The sequence below is a fragment of the Chamaea fasciata genome, unplaced genomic scaffold, assembly GCF_029207755.1.
Source record: "Chamaea fasciata isolate MVZ Bird 193981 ecotype frontalis unplaced genomic scaffold, bChaFas1.0.hap1 SCAF_18, whole genome shotgun sequence".
NCBI lineage: Eukaryota > Metazoa > Chordata > Aves > Passeriformes > Sylviidae > Chamaea > Chamaea fasciata.
This window is the reverse complement of record NW_027094103.1, coordinates 1,415,121-1,434,833: the sequence shown is the minus strand read 5'-3', so window position 1 is coordinate 1,434,833 and position 19,713 is coordinate 1,415,121. Positions and strand designations below refer to the sequence as shown.

General features: G+C 46.0%; 1 protein-coding gene across 6 annotated transcripts in view; it reads left to right on the top strand.

Moving 5' to 3' along the window:
• The window catches only part of MTMR3 (myotubularin related protein 3), a 74,864-nt gene that overhangs the window by 43,681 nt on the left and 11,470 nt on the right, over window positions 1–19,713 (top strand). For all 6 annotated transcript variants that reach the window (XM_066199951.1, XM_066199954.1, XM_066199953.1 and 3 more), the window contains 9 exons: window positions 2,458–2,624; window positions 5,477–5,573; window positions 6,377–6,490; window positions 12,298–12,503; window positions 12,698–12,829; window positions 14,719–14,830; window positions 15,579–15,774; window positions 17,319–17,504; window positions 18,897–19,067. In XM_066199951.1, the coding sequence (XP_066056048.1) occupies window positions 2,458–2,624; window positions 5,477–5,573; window positions 6,377–6,490; window positions 12,298–12,503; window positions 12,698–12,829; window positions 14,719–14,830; window positions 15,579–15,774; window positions 17,319–17,504; window positions 18,897–19,067 (1,381 nt within the window). The remainder of the gene's footprint in view (window positions 1–2,457; window positions 2,625–5,476; window positions 5,574–6,376; window positions 6,491–12,297; window positions 12,504–12,697; window positions 12,830–14,718; window positions 14,831–15,578; window positions 15,775–17,318; window positions 17,505–18,896; window positions 19,068–19,713) is intronic.

Sequence of the window (19,713 nt, the reverse complement as noted above, 5' to 3'; positions counted from 1 at the left end):
CCCCGTGCCATGGGCAGCTGGGAAGGTTCAAGGAAATGGGGTTTCTTACTTGATTTCCCTCAAAAGCTTTTTATTTTGTCTGAATTTTATACAAGGTGGGCTGTGTGTCTCGTGATTCAGGACAGCAGCAAACCTTGCTCTGAGCCCACGTGGCTGATCTTGGTTTTATTCTGAAATTAATTTTAGTCTCACCGTGTGGCAATCAGTTATGAAATATTGCTTCAATATATTACAAATATATCAATATCTCCGTATCAATAGGTACAGAAGTAGATAAAGCCACTGATAAACACATTGCAAATGTGTTTAATCAAGATTTGGGGTTTGGAGGCTTCGCCCTGCCTTCTCAACACCTTTGAGGGTACAGTCACTATTCCTGAGGCATGGTAACCTCCTGGAAAAGAAAATGAGGGAATGAGGGAAGAGAAAGTGAAGGAAGGTGGTGAATCCAGGTGTGCAGGCAGCAGTGACTCCTGCCTGTCCTTCCCCAGACCTGAGCCTGGGCTCTCTGAGCTGCCCAGCCTGAGCTGCACCTCACTGGGTTTTTTTGGGTTTTTTGGGGTTTTTTTTTAACTTTTCTGCTGCAGAAATTAATTTTGATCTATGAACTTTAATTAAGAAGAAAGGAACATTTCTTTTTGATTAAATGTTTGCTGGCTGTACCTTTTGTGTAATGAAAGGAGCCCCAACCATCTCCAAGCACTCAGAATGTTTAACAGGTCAGCTGCTTCCTGAAAGGCTGTTTTTTCACCAGAACTGATTTTCCTTTAGAAGTAATATTTAGTTTAATTTGAATTCAATGTTTAACTTCCTCTTCACTTGTTGCTCTTGACATTTAAGAAAGTCACCCTTCCTCCCTACATTAATTTGTTATTTCCCTTCAATTGTAGATTGAATACAAATTATTTGTATTTTTGCCATCCTTATCAATTGCGTTTCTCTAATTGCATCTCCAAAACTGAGGACTTGGTGATGGTTGGGAGATGGTGAAGTTTAGGACTGAGACAGAAGAGTTAGAATGTATTCTTATTCTTTTTCATGAGCAAACTTTGTATTTTGAGAAATGGAATTCAAGTGCAGATAATACTTGTTATTTACACTGCTAACTTTAAAATAATTTAGAAAGATTTTAGAGTGAGATGTCTCTTGTCTGAGTGTGGATGTTTAATAGAGAATTATCCTGTCTCAGCGAGTAGTCTGGGCTTGCTTTACAGTCAGTGATGGGAAATAAATAAACACCTCAGGCTGCAATTCCTCACAGCTCTTGGGAGATGTTGGACATGGCTTTTCCCTTCTGCATGGTGGCTCTGAGCTATTTGCAGGTAGGGGAGATAAATCTGCCCCGAGGGAATGCAGATGCCATCATTAACCAGGACTGAGCCACATGGAAATACTTGGGCAATATTTAATAACTATAAAATCTTAAAGAAAACTGTCAGAGCAAAATAAATCACTGATTTATTTCCACCCTTTTACTCTAAAGAGTCCAAGAATCCTCTTTGAAAAGAAAAGCTAACGTAATTTTAATGCACTGCTCTGAAGATTGGTTTCTCCTGTGCGGGGGATATTCTCTCTGCTTGTTGTTAGTCTGTAACATTAGGCAAAGCTCAGTCTGTGGTTCCCAACAAAGCCAGAAAAAGAAGGGATTAAAAAGAGCATTAAACCCCATCTCATTCCACTCCTGCCATGGGCAGGGACGCCTCCCACTGTCCCAGGCTGCTCCAAGCCCCAGTGTCCAACCTGGCCTTGGACACTGCCAGGGATCCAGGGGCAGCCACAGCTGCTCTGGGAATTCCATCCCAGCCCCCCCCCCACCCTCCCAGGGAACAATTCCTGCCCAATATCCCATCCAGCCCTGCCCTCTGACAGTGGGAAGCCATTCCCTGTGTCCTGTCCCTCCATCCCTTGTCCCCAGTCCCTCTCTAGCTCTCCTGGAGCCCTTTTAGGCCCTGGCAGGGGCTCTGAGGTGTCCCTGGAGCCTTCTGTTCTCCAGGTGAGCACCCCCCAGCTCTCCCAGCCTGTTCTTGTTTACAGACTGTGGTTATAGTTACATTATGTAGATTATAGTCTGTGGGATAGCTTTCTGATTTCCCCCTGATTCCAGCAGTTAGAAGGGGCTGTAACACATTCCTGTCTTTGACCTGAATGTTCTTTCCTTGGTTTCATAGGTAACACATGGAGAAATGTCCCCCTCATTCCTGGCAGGGCACACCCTGCTTATTCCCAGTCACAGAACGTTGCTGCTCAGTCAGTCCTGACTCCCTGAGTGTTTCCTTACTCATTCCACAGGTTTCATTTTACTTCCCATTAGAGTGCACATGGAAACAGAACTAAGTTGTCCATAAGGTGTTTATCCTCACTTTGTGCTCTCACAGAGCTTTTCGTGCTCAGCCTGTCACTTTCTAGAGTGTCTTCTCCTACTGAAAGTCACCCATGGAATGTTTGTCTCTGGGCCAGGTGTCAGTTTTCCACCTTTGAGCAGTGTCAGGACTGGCTGAAGAGGCTGAACAATGCCATCCGCCCCCCGTCCAAGATAGAGGACCTGTTCTCCTTCGCCTACCACGCCTGGTGCATGGAGGTTTATGCCAGTGAAAAGGAGCAGCACGGGGACTTGTGTCGGCCAGGTATGTGGGAACAGCCTTGGGATCACCGAAGCAGCACCTGGAAATCCCCAAGGAATCACTGGGGTGGGTTTGTTTCAGTCAGTGTAGAACCAACAGCATTTCATTCACCATGGCAGCAGCTTTCAGTCTAAACCATTTGACTGGTTTTTGTCTGGCTCAGTGACCTCCAGGGTGAATGCTGTGGAGGAGAAGGGAGCCCCTGAGCCTCTCCTGAGGTTCATTCACAGCCACAGGCAGTGACCCTTTTTTAGTGGAATACCATCCTTGCTGCAGAGCTCTCGGAGCCCACAAGTAAATAAAAGCTCAAAGCTGGCATGCTGGTGGTTGTAGCACTTGTTTGAGTGTAAGAAATCTGATTTCCAGGCGCTCTGCATCTCCTGTCAATCACAATTCACTGCCTCAGGGAAGTGTCCCAGTTACCCGGCTGAGAGGGGTTCCTGGGATTCTGTCCTTGCTGCTGGAGCTGGGCACAGGCTCTTGTGTCTGTGGTGTCTGGGGAGGAACTCCCTGGCCCTGTTCCTGTTCACACAGTTCATTAGCAGCTTCTGGAAAATGCCAAAAACTCCTCAGAGCAGAGTTTCACACCCAGAGCTTTTCTCTCCTAAGCTAAATTTGGGAAATGGGAGCTGGCAGACCTGTGGAAGGCTTGCTGAGTCTCCTCTTCCTCGCTGAAACAGAGGGACTTGGGCCTGATGCTAGGTTAGGGTAATTGTGGAATCATGGGATGCCTTGAATTGGAAGGGACCTTAAAGCCCATCTCACTTCACCCCCTGCCATGGGCAGGGACATCTTCCACTAGACCAGGTTGTTCCAAGTCCAACCTGGCCTTGGATGCTTCCAGGAATAAGAAGCAACATTTACCTTTTTATTAACTTTTATCAATCCTTTTTTTTTCTTGCAGCTTTGTCTATCAAATAGTTTTCCTTTATATGACTTTATCTCCCTGTAGCTGCCGGTGGCTGGGGGTAGATGTTTCCCTTCAAAGAGCTGAATTATAGCTGAAATAAATCAGTGTGAATGTGGTTGAAGAAGTCAATCCCAAGACATTGTCATTTCTCTTCTATGTCCAAGGAGACCATTATTTGGTAGATACAGACAAAAGTACTGCAGTGCTTTAAAATCCATCCAAGTGTCAACAGAACACATTTTCTGGGAAAAATATGTTAGCAGTATCTGTAGTAGAGATCCAGGCTGTGGCTCACAGGGTCAGCTTTAATAGGAAGTACAAGCCCACAAAATATCTAGCTTGCTTTCCCTGGGATTTTGAGAGTGGCTTGGGATGCTTCTAAACATTATCAATGTTGGCCCAAAGTGCCTCTTAAAATACGAGCAGTTCAGGAGAAATGGACAAAATATTAAGACTGGGGTTTCATTTCCAAGAGGAGAACCTGTGGCTCCACAGTAGCTAAAAATTAAGAGGGAAAAATCAAACAGAAAATTTGATTTTCATGTAACTTTATGTATTTCTCTTAAAACCCACCAGGCTGAGCAGCGTTGATTAGGGATATTTCCAGTATTCTCATTTGCTATCCAAAAAACTCCTTAAGGATGTAGCACAAGTTTTAAGGAGCAGCTGATGGGGAAGCCCATCCTTGTGGTGCCCCAGTAAAAGAATTTGTGGGATTTTTGAATTTAATAAGTCACTGCTAAGGACAAACCTGGCAGAGGTTGTTGCCTGGCTGGAATGTATTGTCCAATTCCACCTCTGCTCTTGACAAAGGATCTTTATAACACTGTAGTTAATTAAGTTCTGTAATTAGACTGCTGTCTATATATTATTAATTTACCTATTTATATTTATTTCTAATTGTTCTGTAACGTGGCATTAAAAATCATTTCAGAACATTTCAGACGTGCATTTACATCTTGGAATTAAACGTGTATCTACAGATATCTGGGGGATTGAAAGACTTTAAGGGTTTTCTAAAATATTTAATGGGAAGATGTAATACTTTAAGCATTAATTTTTCAGCAGATTTTTTCCCCCTTGGGTGCTGCTCTGCCTCAGGATTTAATGATACAGTAATTTAAAGAGACAAGCAATGGATGGACTTTCAGAATCACTTATCTAGTGCTGCTCACATGCTCATTAAATTTAGCACTTTTCTTAGCCCTGGAAACCTGGAAATTTTCTCTCGTTTTCCAGACTTTCTGTCTTCTTATTCTTTATTGCCATTGTATATTTTTCAATTGTATTGTGAGACTTTAAAACAAAAGTGTCTAGGAAATAAATGGGGCTCATTCTGGTTCCCTTAGTGTATTAATCCAGGAGTTGGTGAGGCTCTTGTGGCTGATATTTATGTCAAACAATCATTTGTGCATTTTACCTCTCTATCTCCATATGACTCATGGAAGAATAATGTCCAATTTACGATTGAAAGCTGAGATGCAGGATAAATGACAGGACTTGCCTGCAGCCATACAGGAAACCTGGGGCTGGAAATGCATATTCAATGGATTGCCCACGTTCCAGGGCACATTCCAGGTCCTACCCTTTCACCAGAGCTTCACATTCTTCTCATTGATAGAAAATTGTTCTGAACTTCCGACCATCCCGCTTGGATTGCTGATGGATCTCAGCTCTTTTGCCGATGTCCTTGGTTCTGGTCTACAGCACTGTTTTTTAATATGAATTTCCAGAAGTTGGTAATTTTCAGGGAAAAACTCTTTGTTGGACTCTGGCATTTCTGGGGAGTTGGCCAGGGAGAGACATCAGTGAAATGTCTGAATGAGGCCGTGAAGTGCAGCTGGTGGGTTTGGACTGAGGGATGTGCTGGTTTTCTCTGTTTTGCAAAGTAGGAATCTCAATTCCTTATTTCCCTTTCATTTTCCCCCTGTGCTCTCGATCCCAGGAGAACATGTAACTTCCAGGTTTAAGAACGAAGTGGAGCGGATGGGGTTTGATATGAACAATGCCTGGAGGATTTCCAACATCAATGAGAAGTACAAGTGAGTGCTGGGGCTGCTCCTCCACAGCCAAACTGCATCTCAAAACACTCAATTACTGAAACTTTTTTCAACTTCTACAGTTCCCAGGAAGGGGCAATCAGAATTATGATTTTTTTATTGGTTTATAGAAAAAAATGTGCTTTAAATTATTTAATGTTTTATTAACTGCTAGAGTTTTTTAGACTTGGAAATACCAGGTTTTGTTGTGGCTTATTAGAGAATAAGCATTCTAAGAGAGATCTCAAGTGAGCAAAGAGGGGAATTTGAACTTTTTGAGACATTTTTTATTGTTTCTTATTCTCTAACTTACTACAAAGACATGTATTTAAAAAGAATCCCAAACAGGTTTGGAAGAGTTAAATTAGTAGATGAATAAGTAAGAGAAAACACTTGCTGAGGCACTCAAAGTGCAGACAATAGCCCTGTTTAGGCTCTGGAGCAGAGGAAGGTGCTCTGTGATCCCCAGCTGGGGGGACAGGGTGTTCTGGCTGGTCCCTGCTCCAGCTCAGAGCAAACCCAGCTGGAACACTTTGTGATGGAGCAGTTTGAGTGCTCTGCCTCTGATAATGACTCCCAGCTGGGGGTTGGTGTCCCTGCAGGAGGAATCTCTGCTTTGGCCTCTGCAAGTTGAGGGGAGGAGAAAGAGCCATGTCTCCATATTTAATGCTGGACAAGAGGAGATAATTAACACCCAGGGAAGCAGGAATTAACAAAAGGGCTGTCAGGTTCCTCCAGGGCTGCTTTGTGCTCTCTGGGAAGTCTGGAGCTGCTCCATACCTTGACTTTGCTCCCTTTCCCCCCAGGCTGTGTGGCAGTTACCCCCAGGAGATCATCGTTCCTGCCTGGATCACGGACAAGGAGCTGGAGAGTGTGGCCAGCTTCCGCTCCTGGAAACGCATCCCTGCCGTGGTGTACAGGTGAGGGGCAGCTGCAACAGCCTTCACCAGGCTGGAAATGGGCAGTCCTGGCAAAGAAAAGCTGGAGGAAGTCACAACTGGGAGGGAATTCTGGGAGGTGCTCTGGGTAAGGCTGACGCTCCACGTGCGCTCCAAGTGGGAATAATGGGTTGTATTTAGAATTCCAAACACAAACTGGAGCAGCACTCAGCATTTGCATCTCCTGCAAATCATTCCTGGGGCAGTCACCCCAGTTAAGATTGATTTTTAACTTTTCTTAATATGAAAATGAAAAAATGGAAGATGAAGACATCAGAGGAGAACTGATAAATGGCAACCCTGGCTGGGTACTCGTGTGGCTTTCCCCTGACTCATCTGGCTGATTCTCAGACTGTAGTGTAAACAAGGACAAATACCAATATTATTTGAAGGAGATCTAAAACTCAGATGAAAAATTAATGTACAGTTTAGCTCTATCTCCATATTTTAAATAGTTTTAACTACACAGACCCTTCCTTAGATTGAGTCCAGCAATTCTTCATAATAAAACTGCTCATCTTAGAGACTGGGTTTTGGCAGCTTCTTTAGTAAGAAATACATTTTGGCATCAATTTTTTTCAAATATTTTGAATGTTGTGGATATTTGATGGCTGCCCCATCTCTGGAAGTGTCCAAGGTCAGGTTGGACAGGGCTTGGAGCAGCCTCATCTAGTGAAAGGTGCCCCTGCCCTTGGCAGAGGATGGAATGAGATGAGCTGTGAGGTCTGTTCCCACCCAAGCCATTCCATGGTCCTTTAAACCTGTCATTTAATACCATGGCCCCTTCCCTGGGGTGGTTATCCTCTCATAAATCTTTTAAATCTCTTTAAAACATCAGATGACAGAGGGATTAAAAAGATAATGAATACTGATATTCCCTAAGCCATGGCACCCATTCCTTGTGAGTATGGGGAGCAGGAAAGCTGGCAGATCCTTGGAGGAGCCAAGGGCAGGAGAGCTGTAGGCCACAAAACTGTTTACTGAGCTTAAGGGTTCTTGTTCAGTGAAGGCAGAACAAATTGGCTCATGGCAGCAAACCATTATCTTTAAATCCTCTTGTCTTTCCTCCTTTTCCTCCCAAACAACAAAGGGGTTTAGTGTGGTCTCTTTTGGGATGGTGAAGGAGTTGTTCCCTTCTCTGCTCAGCCCTGGGAAGGGAAAAATGCATTCCAACATAAGCTGACTTATAAAAACCTGGATATTTTATTAATACACTACTAAATGTGTGTGTGTATTTATTATATATATGTATAAAGAAGAATAATATGATTTATGTGTGGGTTTGGGTTCAGCTTTTGAGCCTTTTCTGCAGTTATCACATAATTTGGGGGCACCTCACCTGCAAACACACTTCCCCAGGGCAGCATTCTCCCTCCTGTCAACACTGCACAGAAGAAAAGCACTTTATTCTCATTCCTGGGAACACCTTGCATTCCAGGGGTTTACGGAAGAGCAATTGAAAAGTCAAAAGACCGCAGAGACTGAAATTGTTCTGTCCCCATGTTCAATTTTCTGCAGTTCTGCTGAGGCTCTGGGTGGTAAATCACACGTGGGGTTTCATTGCTGAGCTTCAAATCACCGAGAGAAAAGTGTTTCTCTTTTTTGATTTCTCTTTTTTCCCTTATCTTGACATTTAGTAATAGATTTTTCAAGACATCCAGTTCATCACTCTGGGCTCTAATAAAGCTCACAGCAGTGAGGGGAGAAGGATTTCTAAGTTGGATGGGGCTTGGAGAATCCGGGTTTAGGGGAAGGTATCTCTGGCAAGGGGTGGAACAGAATGAGTTTTAGGGTTCTTTGCCTCCCAAATCATTCCATGATTCTATGGTTGGAATTCCATATATAGTGTGTATATATATTTTTTTTTTAAAAATCAGCTGCTTTTTTTTTTTTTTTTTTTTTTTTTTTTTACTTTGATGGAGTAAGGGGCAAGAGCTTATTCAACATTTTTCATCCATTAAAATTATTTTGGGACTTAATGATTTTAGTTTCACTATTGATCATATTACTAAACCTCTTCTTGCTTTACTTCAGGGAAAAAAAAGAACTAATCAGGACTTTTTTAAAATAAGTCCAATCACTTGTCTCAGATACAGAACACTGGGACAGAGACCAGAGACAGAAACTGGCAGCAGGAAATTCATTGTCCCAGTGAAGCAGTCAAGGCTGAAAAGCCAAGCAGGCTGATTTGGAGACAAGCTCCAGGAGTGCTCTGTGGGGATTGGACTGTCGGGAGCATTGCTTCCATTCTGTGATCAGATTTCTAAAGAAATCTCACACCAGACCCTGCAGTTTTTCTTTCTGTTTCCAATTTTTTACACCTTTTCACATCTTTCACTCATTTAATAGAGTCACAGAAACAGACTGGGTTGGAAGGGAGCCTAAAGCTCATGTGATTCCACCCTCTGCCATGGGCAGGGACACTTGCGCTATCCCAGTCTGCTCCAAGCTCCATCCAGCCTGGCCTTGGACTCTGCCAGGGATCCAGGGACTGCCACAGCCTCAACCCCTCTGGGAACAATAATTTAGATAAATCTGGCCCCAGAAAATCAATGTTATGGAGAGGGCTCTTAGGATTTTTTGGGAGAGAGTGCAGAGGGCTTCCTGCCTTGTAGAAACAGCATCTTGAGAGCCTCCCTGGGGGTTCTCTGTGTGGAAGTGTCCTTCAGCCTTGCACTGCTGTGGGTGATGCCCCACACAGGCACAGGGATCCTGTGGCACACACAAGTTCTGTTCCTGCCTTGAGTTACATCCCTGAACTGCAGCAAAGGGATTTCCATTCTGGTGCTGCTGGTTCAGAAATGCAGCACAGGGAGCCGTTCACCTTTCCTTGCTCCTTCCTGCTCTGTGGTTACAAGGACTTGGGGGATTTATTCTTGTGCTCCAAGGTGGTTTGAACACGGGGAGGATGAAGCCTGTGCAGAGGTGTACGTGCATCCTGCAGCTGAGCAATAGCTTGTAAAGGGCTTTAGAGTTACCTAACGTTATTTGCTTTTGGTTTCTGCAGGGGGCTGCAGGTTTATTTGTCTCTAGGGAATTTTCCATGGAGGTTTTGCTCTTAAGTTTTTTGAATTGTTTTGTTTTGTGCCTGAGCTCTGAGTGATGCTCTCTTATCCCAGCTCTGTCCCTGGGGATCTCAGCATCACACTGGCTGTTCTTTATTCCTGTGGCCAGTCCAGCTGGAATGAGTGGGATTCCTCAGCCCTTCAGCGTGCCCCTAACTGGAATTATGTGCTGATTTCTGGTACCTCTGAACGTGGCAGATTTGTGCAGGCCACTGCTGGGGCTGCACAGCCACCAACGAGCTCATCTCCTGGCCTAATGGTTCTTCATTACTTGTGTAATGTGAGGCAAGGACCTGGAGATGAAAATATAACTCTTTATGAACCTATGAAAATTATTCTGCAGCAGGTAGTAATGAAATCTGGGAGAACATATGGAAAAATAAATGAGCTGCTCTGTTCAAAATAGATTTCTTACACGTATAATGATGTTTTATTTTCTTTTATTTGTGCAAGCGTAGCGGGGAACTAGGTGGCCTTTCAGTGATTGGCACGTATTTTTTCCTCAACTAATTTGCTATGGGTAGAGCTGTTTGTGGAAGGCTATTAATTCCAGCAGAAATCCATTTCCCTGTGCCTGCAAGTCGGCTGGCACCTGGTGTAAGAGCCAGGGCTTCACATCGCTTTTCCTTTGCCGCGCTTAACGCAGCGTGTCAGTGCTTCCTCTCGCTGAAGGGATTTTATATGAAACAATTATAAAAGAGCTATGAAAAATACTTCAAACCCGTATCCCAGCCTGTTTGATCACTTGGAGGCTCTGCACCACGGAGCCTGTCCCTGTTGTTGTTGGATGAGGAGCAGGAGGCGGCGGCGCCCACGCGGTGCCCGCGGGGACGCTGCGGAGGAGGTGCCGCGCAGCACCCCGGGGTGACAGCTCTGACAGCACAGCACAAACCAGCCTGTCACACCTCCAGAAACATCCATCGGAGTGCTCAGAGCCAGAAAGTCAACACTGGCAGCTTTGGGTGGGCTGACTTCCTGTTCAGGGCTGAGACTGTTAAGATTTGCTTAAAGGTTAAGCTAACCCTCAGCACTCTGGGTTCCCTGGTTAGAGGGAAGTGAACAACTCCTGGTTGCCCTGAAGCTGAGGTGGGCAGTTTGTTTGCAGAAAGGCTCTAAAATCTTTTCCTGCATCATAACTTACAGGAATTGTAATTGGCATGTGCCCACTTTGGAAATTCAGGGCACAGGGGGGACTCGTGGGTGAGGAAAGCACTGCCCAGTGGCACCTCTGCTTGAAAAGCTGTTATCCCCAGAAACGTGCGTGTGCCCTGGGCTGATCCAATAGCATGGGCAGCAGGGAGGGGGGAATTCTTCCTCCTGCCCTGCTCAGGTGAGACCCCACCTGCAGAGCTGCCTCCAGCCCTGGGGCCCAGCACAGGAGGGACCTGGAGCTGCTGGAGACAGTCCAGAGGAGGACATGGAGATGCTCCAAGGGCTGGAGCCCCTCTGCTCTGGGGCCAGGCTGGGAGAGCTGGGGGTGCTCACCTGGAGAACAGAAGGCTCCAGGGAGAGCTCAGAGCCCCTTCCAGGGCCTAAAGGGGCTCCAGGAGACCTGGAGAGGGACTGGGGACAAGGGATGGAGGGACAGGACACAGGGAATGGCTTCCCAGTGCCAGAGGGCAGGGATGGAGGGGATATTGGGCAGGAATTGTTCCCTGGGAGGGTGGGGAGGGGCTGGGATGGAATTCCTAGAGAAGCTGTGGCTGCCCCTGGATCCCTGGCAGTGTCCAAGGCCAGGCTGGACACTGGGGCTTGGAGCAGCCTGGGACAGTGGGAGGTGTCCCAGCCCATGGCCGGGGTTGGCACTGGATGAGATTTAGGACTCCTCACAACCCAATCTGTTCTGTGATCCTTTGACTTAAACAGAGAAGAGCCGTGTGAATGAGTGCTGGGATATTTCAGCTGGGACATGAGGCAGGGATTAAACATTTTGAGGTGCCCCAGAAGTCATGTCTGTGCTGCTCTGGCCCCTCCACCCCAGGTCTCTGCACCCACAGCTGGGCCTCCTTTCCCCAGGGCTGAGCTCCCTGGATTCGGGGTGCTGCTGGGCCAGGTCAGGGAGAAGGTTGTTCCTGCCAGCTGCAAACACTTTGGTGACTGGAGGGTCACAGAGCTGGTGGCAGCAGGGGGATGTGCCAACACAAAGGCAGTGAGTGGAATTACTGTGATAATACATTGCAGTCCTCTTTTTTATAATAGATTATAGGGGAGAGTCTTTTTCAGAGCGTGTTTGCAATGGTTCAGTAAGTTTTAATTATTCCAGATCTGTTCTTTATGTGTAGTACAAGCCAGGTCAGATTTAAAGAAATAACTATTAACTCCTCAGACATGTGGAAAAAAAAAGGGGTTATTTTGAATGCCACCTCCCAGGAGATGAGAGCCGTGTCCAGGTTAGGGTGTTCTTGATTATCCCCATCCATGTTGAATTCCTCTCTCATGCCTCACCTGCTGTTCCAAAAGACTTCCCAGCTTTCACTGCCCAACAGGCCACAGTATTGAGCAAGAAGATGCTTTGTTTTCTCTTCCTGACCTTGCTTTGACTTTCACCTGTCAGTGACTGTGGTCACAGCCATTGTTCTGTAGGGAAACTGAATCCCAGGTTGGGGATAACTGCTGAATTATGGTCCCCAGTGGGAATGAAGCTACTGGGGCACTCCACTGAATTTTTTGTGCCCTCTGTGCTCTTCACCCAGCTTGTTGACTCTGTATTCCCTCTGTTTTCAGGCACCAGAGCAATGGGGCAGTGATCTCCCGCTGCGGCCAGCCCGAGGTGAGCTGGTGGGGCTGGAGGAACGCCGACGATGAGCACCTGGTCCAGTCCGTAGCCAAAGCCTGTGCCTCAGACTCCAGGTCCAACAGTAACAAGTTAATGAATGGGAATTGTTCCAGAGACTTGGCCAACGGAGGGGACCTCTCTGATGTGGAATTTGGTAAGGCTGTCACCGTTGCTTTTCTGTGGAGGGCAGAGCTTTACGTAAAAGTTTAATCTCCGGTGCTGTAACAGTGAATCTGTTGTATTTAGTCCCCATTCTCCAGTGCACGTGCACTGTGGGACTGAGGGAATCGTGCTGTAACCAATGTCAGAAGGATCCTCTGAGCTCCTCACCCGTTTCCTCCTCCCCAGACTCCTCCATCTCCAATGCCTCAGGAGCAGAGAGTTTGGCGATCCAGCCGCAGAAGCTTTTGATCCTGGACGCGCGATCCTACGCAGCAGCTGTGGCCAACAGAGCCAAGGGGGGTGGCTGTGAGTGCCCAGGTGAGCAGCATTCCTCCTCAGCTTTCCAGGCAATCAGTCAAAGGGATTTGCTCCAGTGTGATTACCCTGACACCCTTCAGCACTGCCTGTTCACTGCTCATCTGTCTGAACGTTCTGGATCAGGGCAGCCCCCACCCAGCCCTTCAAAGGGCAGGTTGAGCTGTTAATTGGTCTGTTCTCAGGCCATTAACCCAGCTGGCAACACTGCTCAGTAAATGCTGAACCCAGTGGAATCTGCTGAAGAGCTTTCCCTTGCTGAGTCAGATGTATAAACTAGAGACAAAGGTGTCCAGTGTGCTCATGTCTAAAGCCCCTGAACTTGTAAAACCCACTGGCTGCAGAGGAGAAGAATATTCTAGAATGGTTGTGCAAAATACAAATTCTCAGTAATTGCCCTAAAGCTGAAGCATTTTTCAGTATTTGTATCATAGCAACTGCAATCCTGCCTCACCTTGCGTGTGTAGTAATACGGTTGCAACACCGCTTTCTGTGTTCTTTGGCACTTGTGAATCGGTGGTTTTATAAACAAGATATTATTTATGGTCACTGTTGGGTATGAATGCAGCCTATTAAAATTCCATGGGTGGAGAGGCTGGAAAAAAATCCGAGACAGAAAAACTGGAGATAAGATAACCAAAGCTCTTTTGATCGTTTATTTTTGGTTTGGTCTTTGCTGCGATAGCTGCATTTTGATTTGTGGCCACCAGTTAAAAAAATGAAGTTTCCATTTAGCACCTCAAAACCACTAAATAATTCTTCATCAAAGAGTAAAGTTTCAAAACAGAAAAGCAGAGTGTACAGGAAGTTTGATTTTCTTCCTGTATATTGTTTTTTAGTTTTGTGGAGCAAATTTTCAAACAGCTTGTCACCTTCAATAAAACCTGTATTGCTTTTTTGCTGCTGAATTTTCTGCAGGTATTGCCAGGTCTGCTTCATTTTCTGTATAAAAATAGCTCATTTATGCTATGCTTCATTTTAGATATAATTCAGTAAAAATACAAACAAACTCTGAAGTTCTCTTATACTGTCTGAGGCCGCTCCTGAAGTTGCAGTCTCTCATTGTGTTTGGCCCAGCATTTGTTGGGCTGATAAAGACTTGGGAAATCAAATGATACAAAACGTCACAGACTCCTCAGTTTTCTTGTGCAAGCATTCAGTATCCCAGATTCTGAATCCTGACTGTTTTTCTCCTGTAGAAATGGTCATTTTGGTTACTGTGTGGTCATTCTTGTGCAGGCTGAAGCATCACAGCAGAAGGAAGACTAAATCTCGGGAAAACTACTGAACTGGTGTTTTCTGGCCCTCTTTAGGTGCCCCCTGAGCACTGGCCCTGTCTGTCCAGGCCTCCAGTGTTGCTTGAACACATCCAAAGTAATTCCATGTATCCTCTGTTTTCCTGGGCTCCCAGTGTTTCTCACATGTGTGATGCTTCCTCATACAGTTCCCCTTAGAAGAAAGCAGTGGATGAAGTTAACCTTTCAGCCTTTTTGAGTGCTTAGGAAAAGGAATCTGAAATCTGCCTAACTTAAATCCATAAATTACCAATTAAATATTATTTATGTTTCACATCTTTTGGTGTTTCTCAGTCTTCTTACAAACATGCTGGAACCTGGAGCAAAGGAATATCGCTATTCCCTGAGGTTTGCACTCTGCTTTTTGTAACCTGAAGTGAAACATTTGAAATAAATACAGCAGGACTTTGCTAAATGCTTCCTGTTTTGCTGGGCTGTCATGTCTGGAATACCCAGCGAGCTCCAAGGACTTACAGAATCTTTGTAAACAGATTATTTCATCTGTCCACAGCAACGGGGGTTTGTTTTTTTTAAAAAAAATCTTCTTTTAGAAAGGTAGTTGTTATTTCTTCCCTCTGTCTTGCTGTTTCCCTGCAGAATATTACCCCAACTGTGAAGTAGTGTTCATGGGGATGGCAAACATCCATTCCATCCGCAAGAGCTTCCAGTCGCTGCGTCTGCTCTGCACACAAATGCCAGATCCAGGAAAGTAAGTGGAAGTTTGGGGGTTTGGGCCGTTGGTTCTGTGTTCCTGCAGCCACATTCTTCTGTTGATGATTTTCAAATTGAAATTCAGTGGGTTTTCCCTTGGTAATAGTGCTAAGCTGTGTTTTTCCATTTTCATGGAAGTCGCTGGTTTATCTGATTGAAGTGAACATAGAAAATTAGTTCTGAAATTAGAGTGTAACCTTGAATATTGATACCAGAAGGTTGTTTCTTCTGGTGGGCTTCTGAGCACTAACTCTTAAGCTGATCTGCTATTCCCACCTCTTTAATCCTCACCATTGACTCTCCTTTGGACAACTGTGGTGATGTTCCATGTACTTCTCTCATTTATAATGTCATTTCAGGAGAATATTTTATAACCCCCCAGTGCTGTGGGGTAACTACCTTGTAATGGCCCCTCACCTTGGCAACTTCTGACCTTGGGCCCTCAGTGTAGTTACCCCAGTCCTGTTTTCCTTCCCACTCTCCTGTTTGGAATTTGCTGCTGAAGCCTTCATGGTTTCAAAGTAGATCCAAACTCTCAGCTCATGCCAGTCAGGCAGTTCCTTGGGTTGGCTGCCTGGCTTTGCTGCTTCCACCTCTGGGAAGGTGTTAACATGACACAAGTGAAAAATGCTTCAGAGTGACACTCACAGCTTATTAAAACAGGAGCTTTGCCATGATAAACTCAGACATCCAAACCTGGAAGCATTTTAAAAGAGCAAAAACTGTCTTGCCTGGTTTCCCTCTAGTTGGCTGTCAGCTCTGGAGAGCACCAAGTGGCTGCAGCACTTGTCGGTGCTCCTGAAGTCCGCGCTGCTCGTGGTGCACGCCGTGGACCGGGACCAGCGGCCGGTGCTGGTTCACTGCTCCGACGGCTGGGACCGCACGCCGCAGATCGTGGCCCTGGCCAAGCTCCTGCTGGACCCCTACTACAGGACCACGGAGGTGGGTAGAGCAGCTGGGAGTCACTGCGCTCTCTGGAGGGAGTCTGGCTGGGAATTATTTCAGGTTTCTCCCCTGGCAAAGGCACTGAAGCTGGCAGGAGTTTGTCACCCATAGTCTGCAGTTACTGCCAGGTGTAGGTACAGATGTAACTCAGGAGTAGCTCACATTCCCTCTGCTGTGACTGCACAGTCATGGTCTGTGCTTCCCCATATTTAGTTTAGGAATATGGAGTACAAAGTGCTGCAATTGCAGCTTCTGGTTTACGTCTGCAGGTTCTCAGCCAAGCATTGATAGAGAGCCTTCCTCTTTGCTGCACTTCCCAGCTGCATGGTTTTCTAGTTTCACATTTTCATTGCCCTCTGTTGGTTTTACTTCTCCTGATTTTCCCCCGTTCCATCACTTTTCAGCACTGTGGGATGTGTGCTGGCTGCCTTCCATCTGCCAGCCCACGGGCAAGATGCCTTTGTTGTCCAGAAGAGAGCTCTGTGTCTGAACACTGCTGTGAGCTGCTGCTTAAAGCCTCACACACACTCGGACCAGGAACTGGAGCTGCCTTTTGGATGGAAGTGTGAAAACTTCCTGGGTCCTTTTCCACATGGGTTCTAGAAGCTGGCATCCATCAGGCAAAACGTGCTGCTCTGGCCTGGGCACAGGATCTGCTCCTGGTTCTCCAGAGGGTGCTGTCCTTCCTGCCTGGGGAGCAGAGTTGTGCTGTGCACACTCTTGGCGTTCTCTGTCACCCAGAGCAAACCATAAACTCTAGCTGTCTGTACCAGGATCAGAAACATTGCGGAAAATGAGTTTTCAGCGCTGTCAGATGTAAAGCTTTTCAGCTGCCAGCCATTATTTTGGCTCTAATCACAGCCATTATTTTGGCTGTAATCACAGCCTTTGACTCGATAAACATTCTCTACAATTTTTCTTTCCGATAAGACCCAAAACCTTTCTGCCCTGTGATGGATTTCAGGTCCTGTGAGACAAGGTGTGCCATTCAGCTGCTCACCCAGGCGCTGTTTGGGAATGTTCTTTGCCCTTTTCATGAAAAATCACTCAAGTGAACCTTTAATCAACCTTGTGACTGCTGTACACACAGACGAGCACCTGCTCTCCCTGAGCTTGGATGTCCTGTTGTGGATGGATGGTTTTCTTTCCTGACAAGTGGATCTGACCATCATTTTCAAGAAAAGTTTTTATATAACTTGTCCAAATACTGGAGACTATGATCCAGAAGCTTTGGCAAGATGAAGTTCCTGCTTGTCACTGCCTGGATGAGATAGGGCTCATATCAGGATCCTCCCTGCCAGTCACTGAGGACTTAACCTGCCTTATTCCCTTTCCTGTTCATGTAGTTTGGGAATCCTTATCTGTCCTGATTCCATTTCAGAGCACAGAGGCATTAGGGAAAGCAGTAAAGAGAAGTAATGAGCCCAGTGCTGAGGGGGAATAGGAGAGAGGACACAGCAATTCCCACAAGTCTCAGACCATCTCAGAAAACTGAACCAAGGAAAACCAGGAATTCTTCATCTCTCCTCTCCTCCCTGCAGGGTTTCCAGGTGCTGGTGGAGACGGAGTGGCTGGATTTTGGCCACAAGTTTGCAGATCGCTGTGGCCACGGGGAGAATTCGGACGACCTCAATGAGCGCTGCCCGGTGTTTCTGCAGTGGCTGGACTGCGTCCATCAGCTCCAGAGGCAGTTCCCCTGCTCCTTCGAGTTTAACGAAGCATTCCTTGTGAGTGGGGAGACTGCTGGTTTAATGCACTGCTGTTAAACACTGCTGGAGAGCCCGGGGGGCGGATTTTCCCACCTTTCTGTGACATTCTGTGTCCAAGGCCAGGTTGGACTGGGGTTGGGACAACCTGGGATAGTGGAAGGTGTCCGTGCCCATGGCAGGGGGTGGAACTGGATGGGATTTAAGGTCCCTTCCCACCCAACCCATTCCATTGCTTTATATATATATGAATATATTCTATATATTCTTTATATGCTCTCACCTGATAAAAGGAACACAAAAACTGCCCAGATACAGGGGACAAAAACAACTTGTGTAACCCACAGGGTCTGTTCACTATTAAAAGCAGAAGCCTCAAGGACTTCTTTTAGACTTTAAAGAAATAAATTATATTAATTGAATAGTCGCACCTAAGAGGTCTAAAACATCCACACAGCCTGAAAAAATTATTCTTACTTCTAATGCAAACTTGCCCCTGCTTGGATCTTGTTTTGACTTGAATACTCCTGTCTAAAAACAACCTGCTCCGTTCATTTTTTTCAGTTTCTTCACTGAAAATGTGTAGGGTATAGGAGCTGTGCTTACCTTCTTTGGAAGCAGACAGCATTCCTATTAGGAATTCACCCAGGATGGTCCAAGTCAATTCTCAGATCTCTGGGAAGTGACAGTCATGTACTGCAGGACCAGTAGTCTGAAGAGTAGAAGTTTTTATGAAGTGTCTGATCCACTAAGAGATTTAAGGCACATTCCTGTGATTGTGACTGACTGGAATTACCACTTGCCAGCTCAGCCATGTAACTGAGCTCATGTACAGTCCCCGAGTAGCTCAGTTGTGAAATGAGATACAACAGGTAGTAACTGGCTTCACAGCACACTGCTAATCTCCACGGGCTGGGAGGGAACATACCCATGGTGTGCTGGCCTTTTTAGAGTGAACCCCTAATTTATTACAGTATTGAACCACTTGTCTTCATTTAAACATCTGAATAATCCCAAGGAAGTCATTGATATGCCTGAAGTTAAGCTGGCATTTGTTAGGCCGGGCCCAGCATGGAGTGATTAACGATCAGCATTTCTGTGCTGCATGAATGTTTTGTAGCAGAGGAATCATGATCCTGCTTTGCCTGGCCTGCAGGGCAATGAGTTTGTATCAACATGGCTTGATTAGAAACAAATATTTTGTCTTTCTGCATTGCATTTTTTCCTGAATTTGTTCAGTTATGATTTTAAAGAATTTCTCTCCCCTTGCATTCCTTTGCAATTGGTTTGTAAGAAGAATGTGAGAAATGCCGTGGGTTGGTGTGGCGGCCCTGGGGAGGGCTGTGCTCCGGGAATGGAGGTGAGACCCATCCCTTGTGCCAGCTGACCCTGTGTGTGTGTGTCTCTGTGCAGGTGAAGTTGGTGCAGCACACCTACTCCTGCCTCTTTGGAACATTCCTGTGCAACAATGCGAAAGAGAGAGGAGAGAAACACACTCAGGAACGGACCTGCTCCGTCTGGTCTTTGCTGCGGGCAGCAAACAAAGCCTTCAAAAACCTGCTCTACTCCTCCCAGTCGGAATCTGTATGTACCCCAATCCCCTCCTGTGGGAGAGCCCAGGGGGGCTCCCCCAAACAGCATCCTACACATGGGGGTCCCCCGAGAAACAGCCCGGCAGTAGGACACAGTGACCTGGGGTTCAGCCACAGCTGAGGTGGTGGCTGCCCCATCCCAGGAGGTCTCCAAGGCCAGGTTGGATGGGGCTGGGAGAAGCCAGGATAGTGGAAGTGCCCCTGTCCATGGCAGGGGTGCTACTGCAGGGGCTTTAAGGTCCCTTCCAGCCCAAACCCTTGTGTGGTTCTCTGAACTGTCCCCATGGACAGAGAGGTGATTCCAAACCAGTCAGTTATCCCTGACATTCACCTTGGAACACCCAGATCAGGGTGATGTTTAAGTCTTGGGTTAATTTTGCTGATATTTGGAGAATGCCACCTCAGAAATTTCTCTGTCCTGAAATGTGCTTTCTGTGACTAAATATTTTATTTTTTTGTAACAGAAAACATTTCAGTGTTTGATAAATAGACCTCTCTGGAGAACTGAGCTGTTTCAGAGGAGTGACACAAAATTGCCTGCAAACCTAGACACTGTGTCTAAATTCATTTTAAATCTAAACAGAAAAAGTGGCTCAGATTATTTAGTGTATCTTTGTTTTTCTTGATGCCTCCAGGTT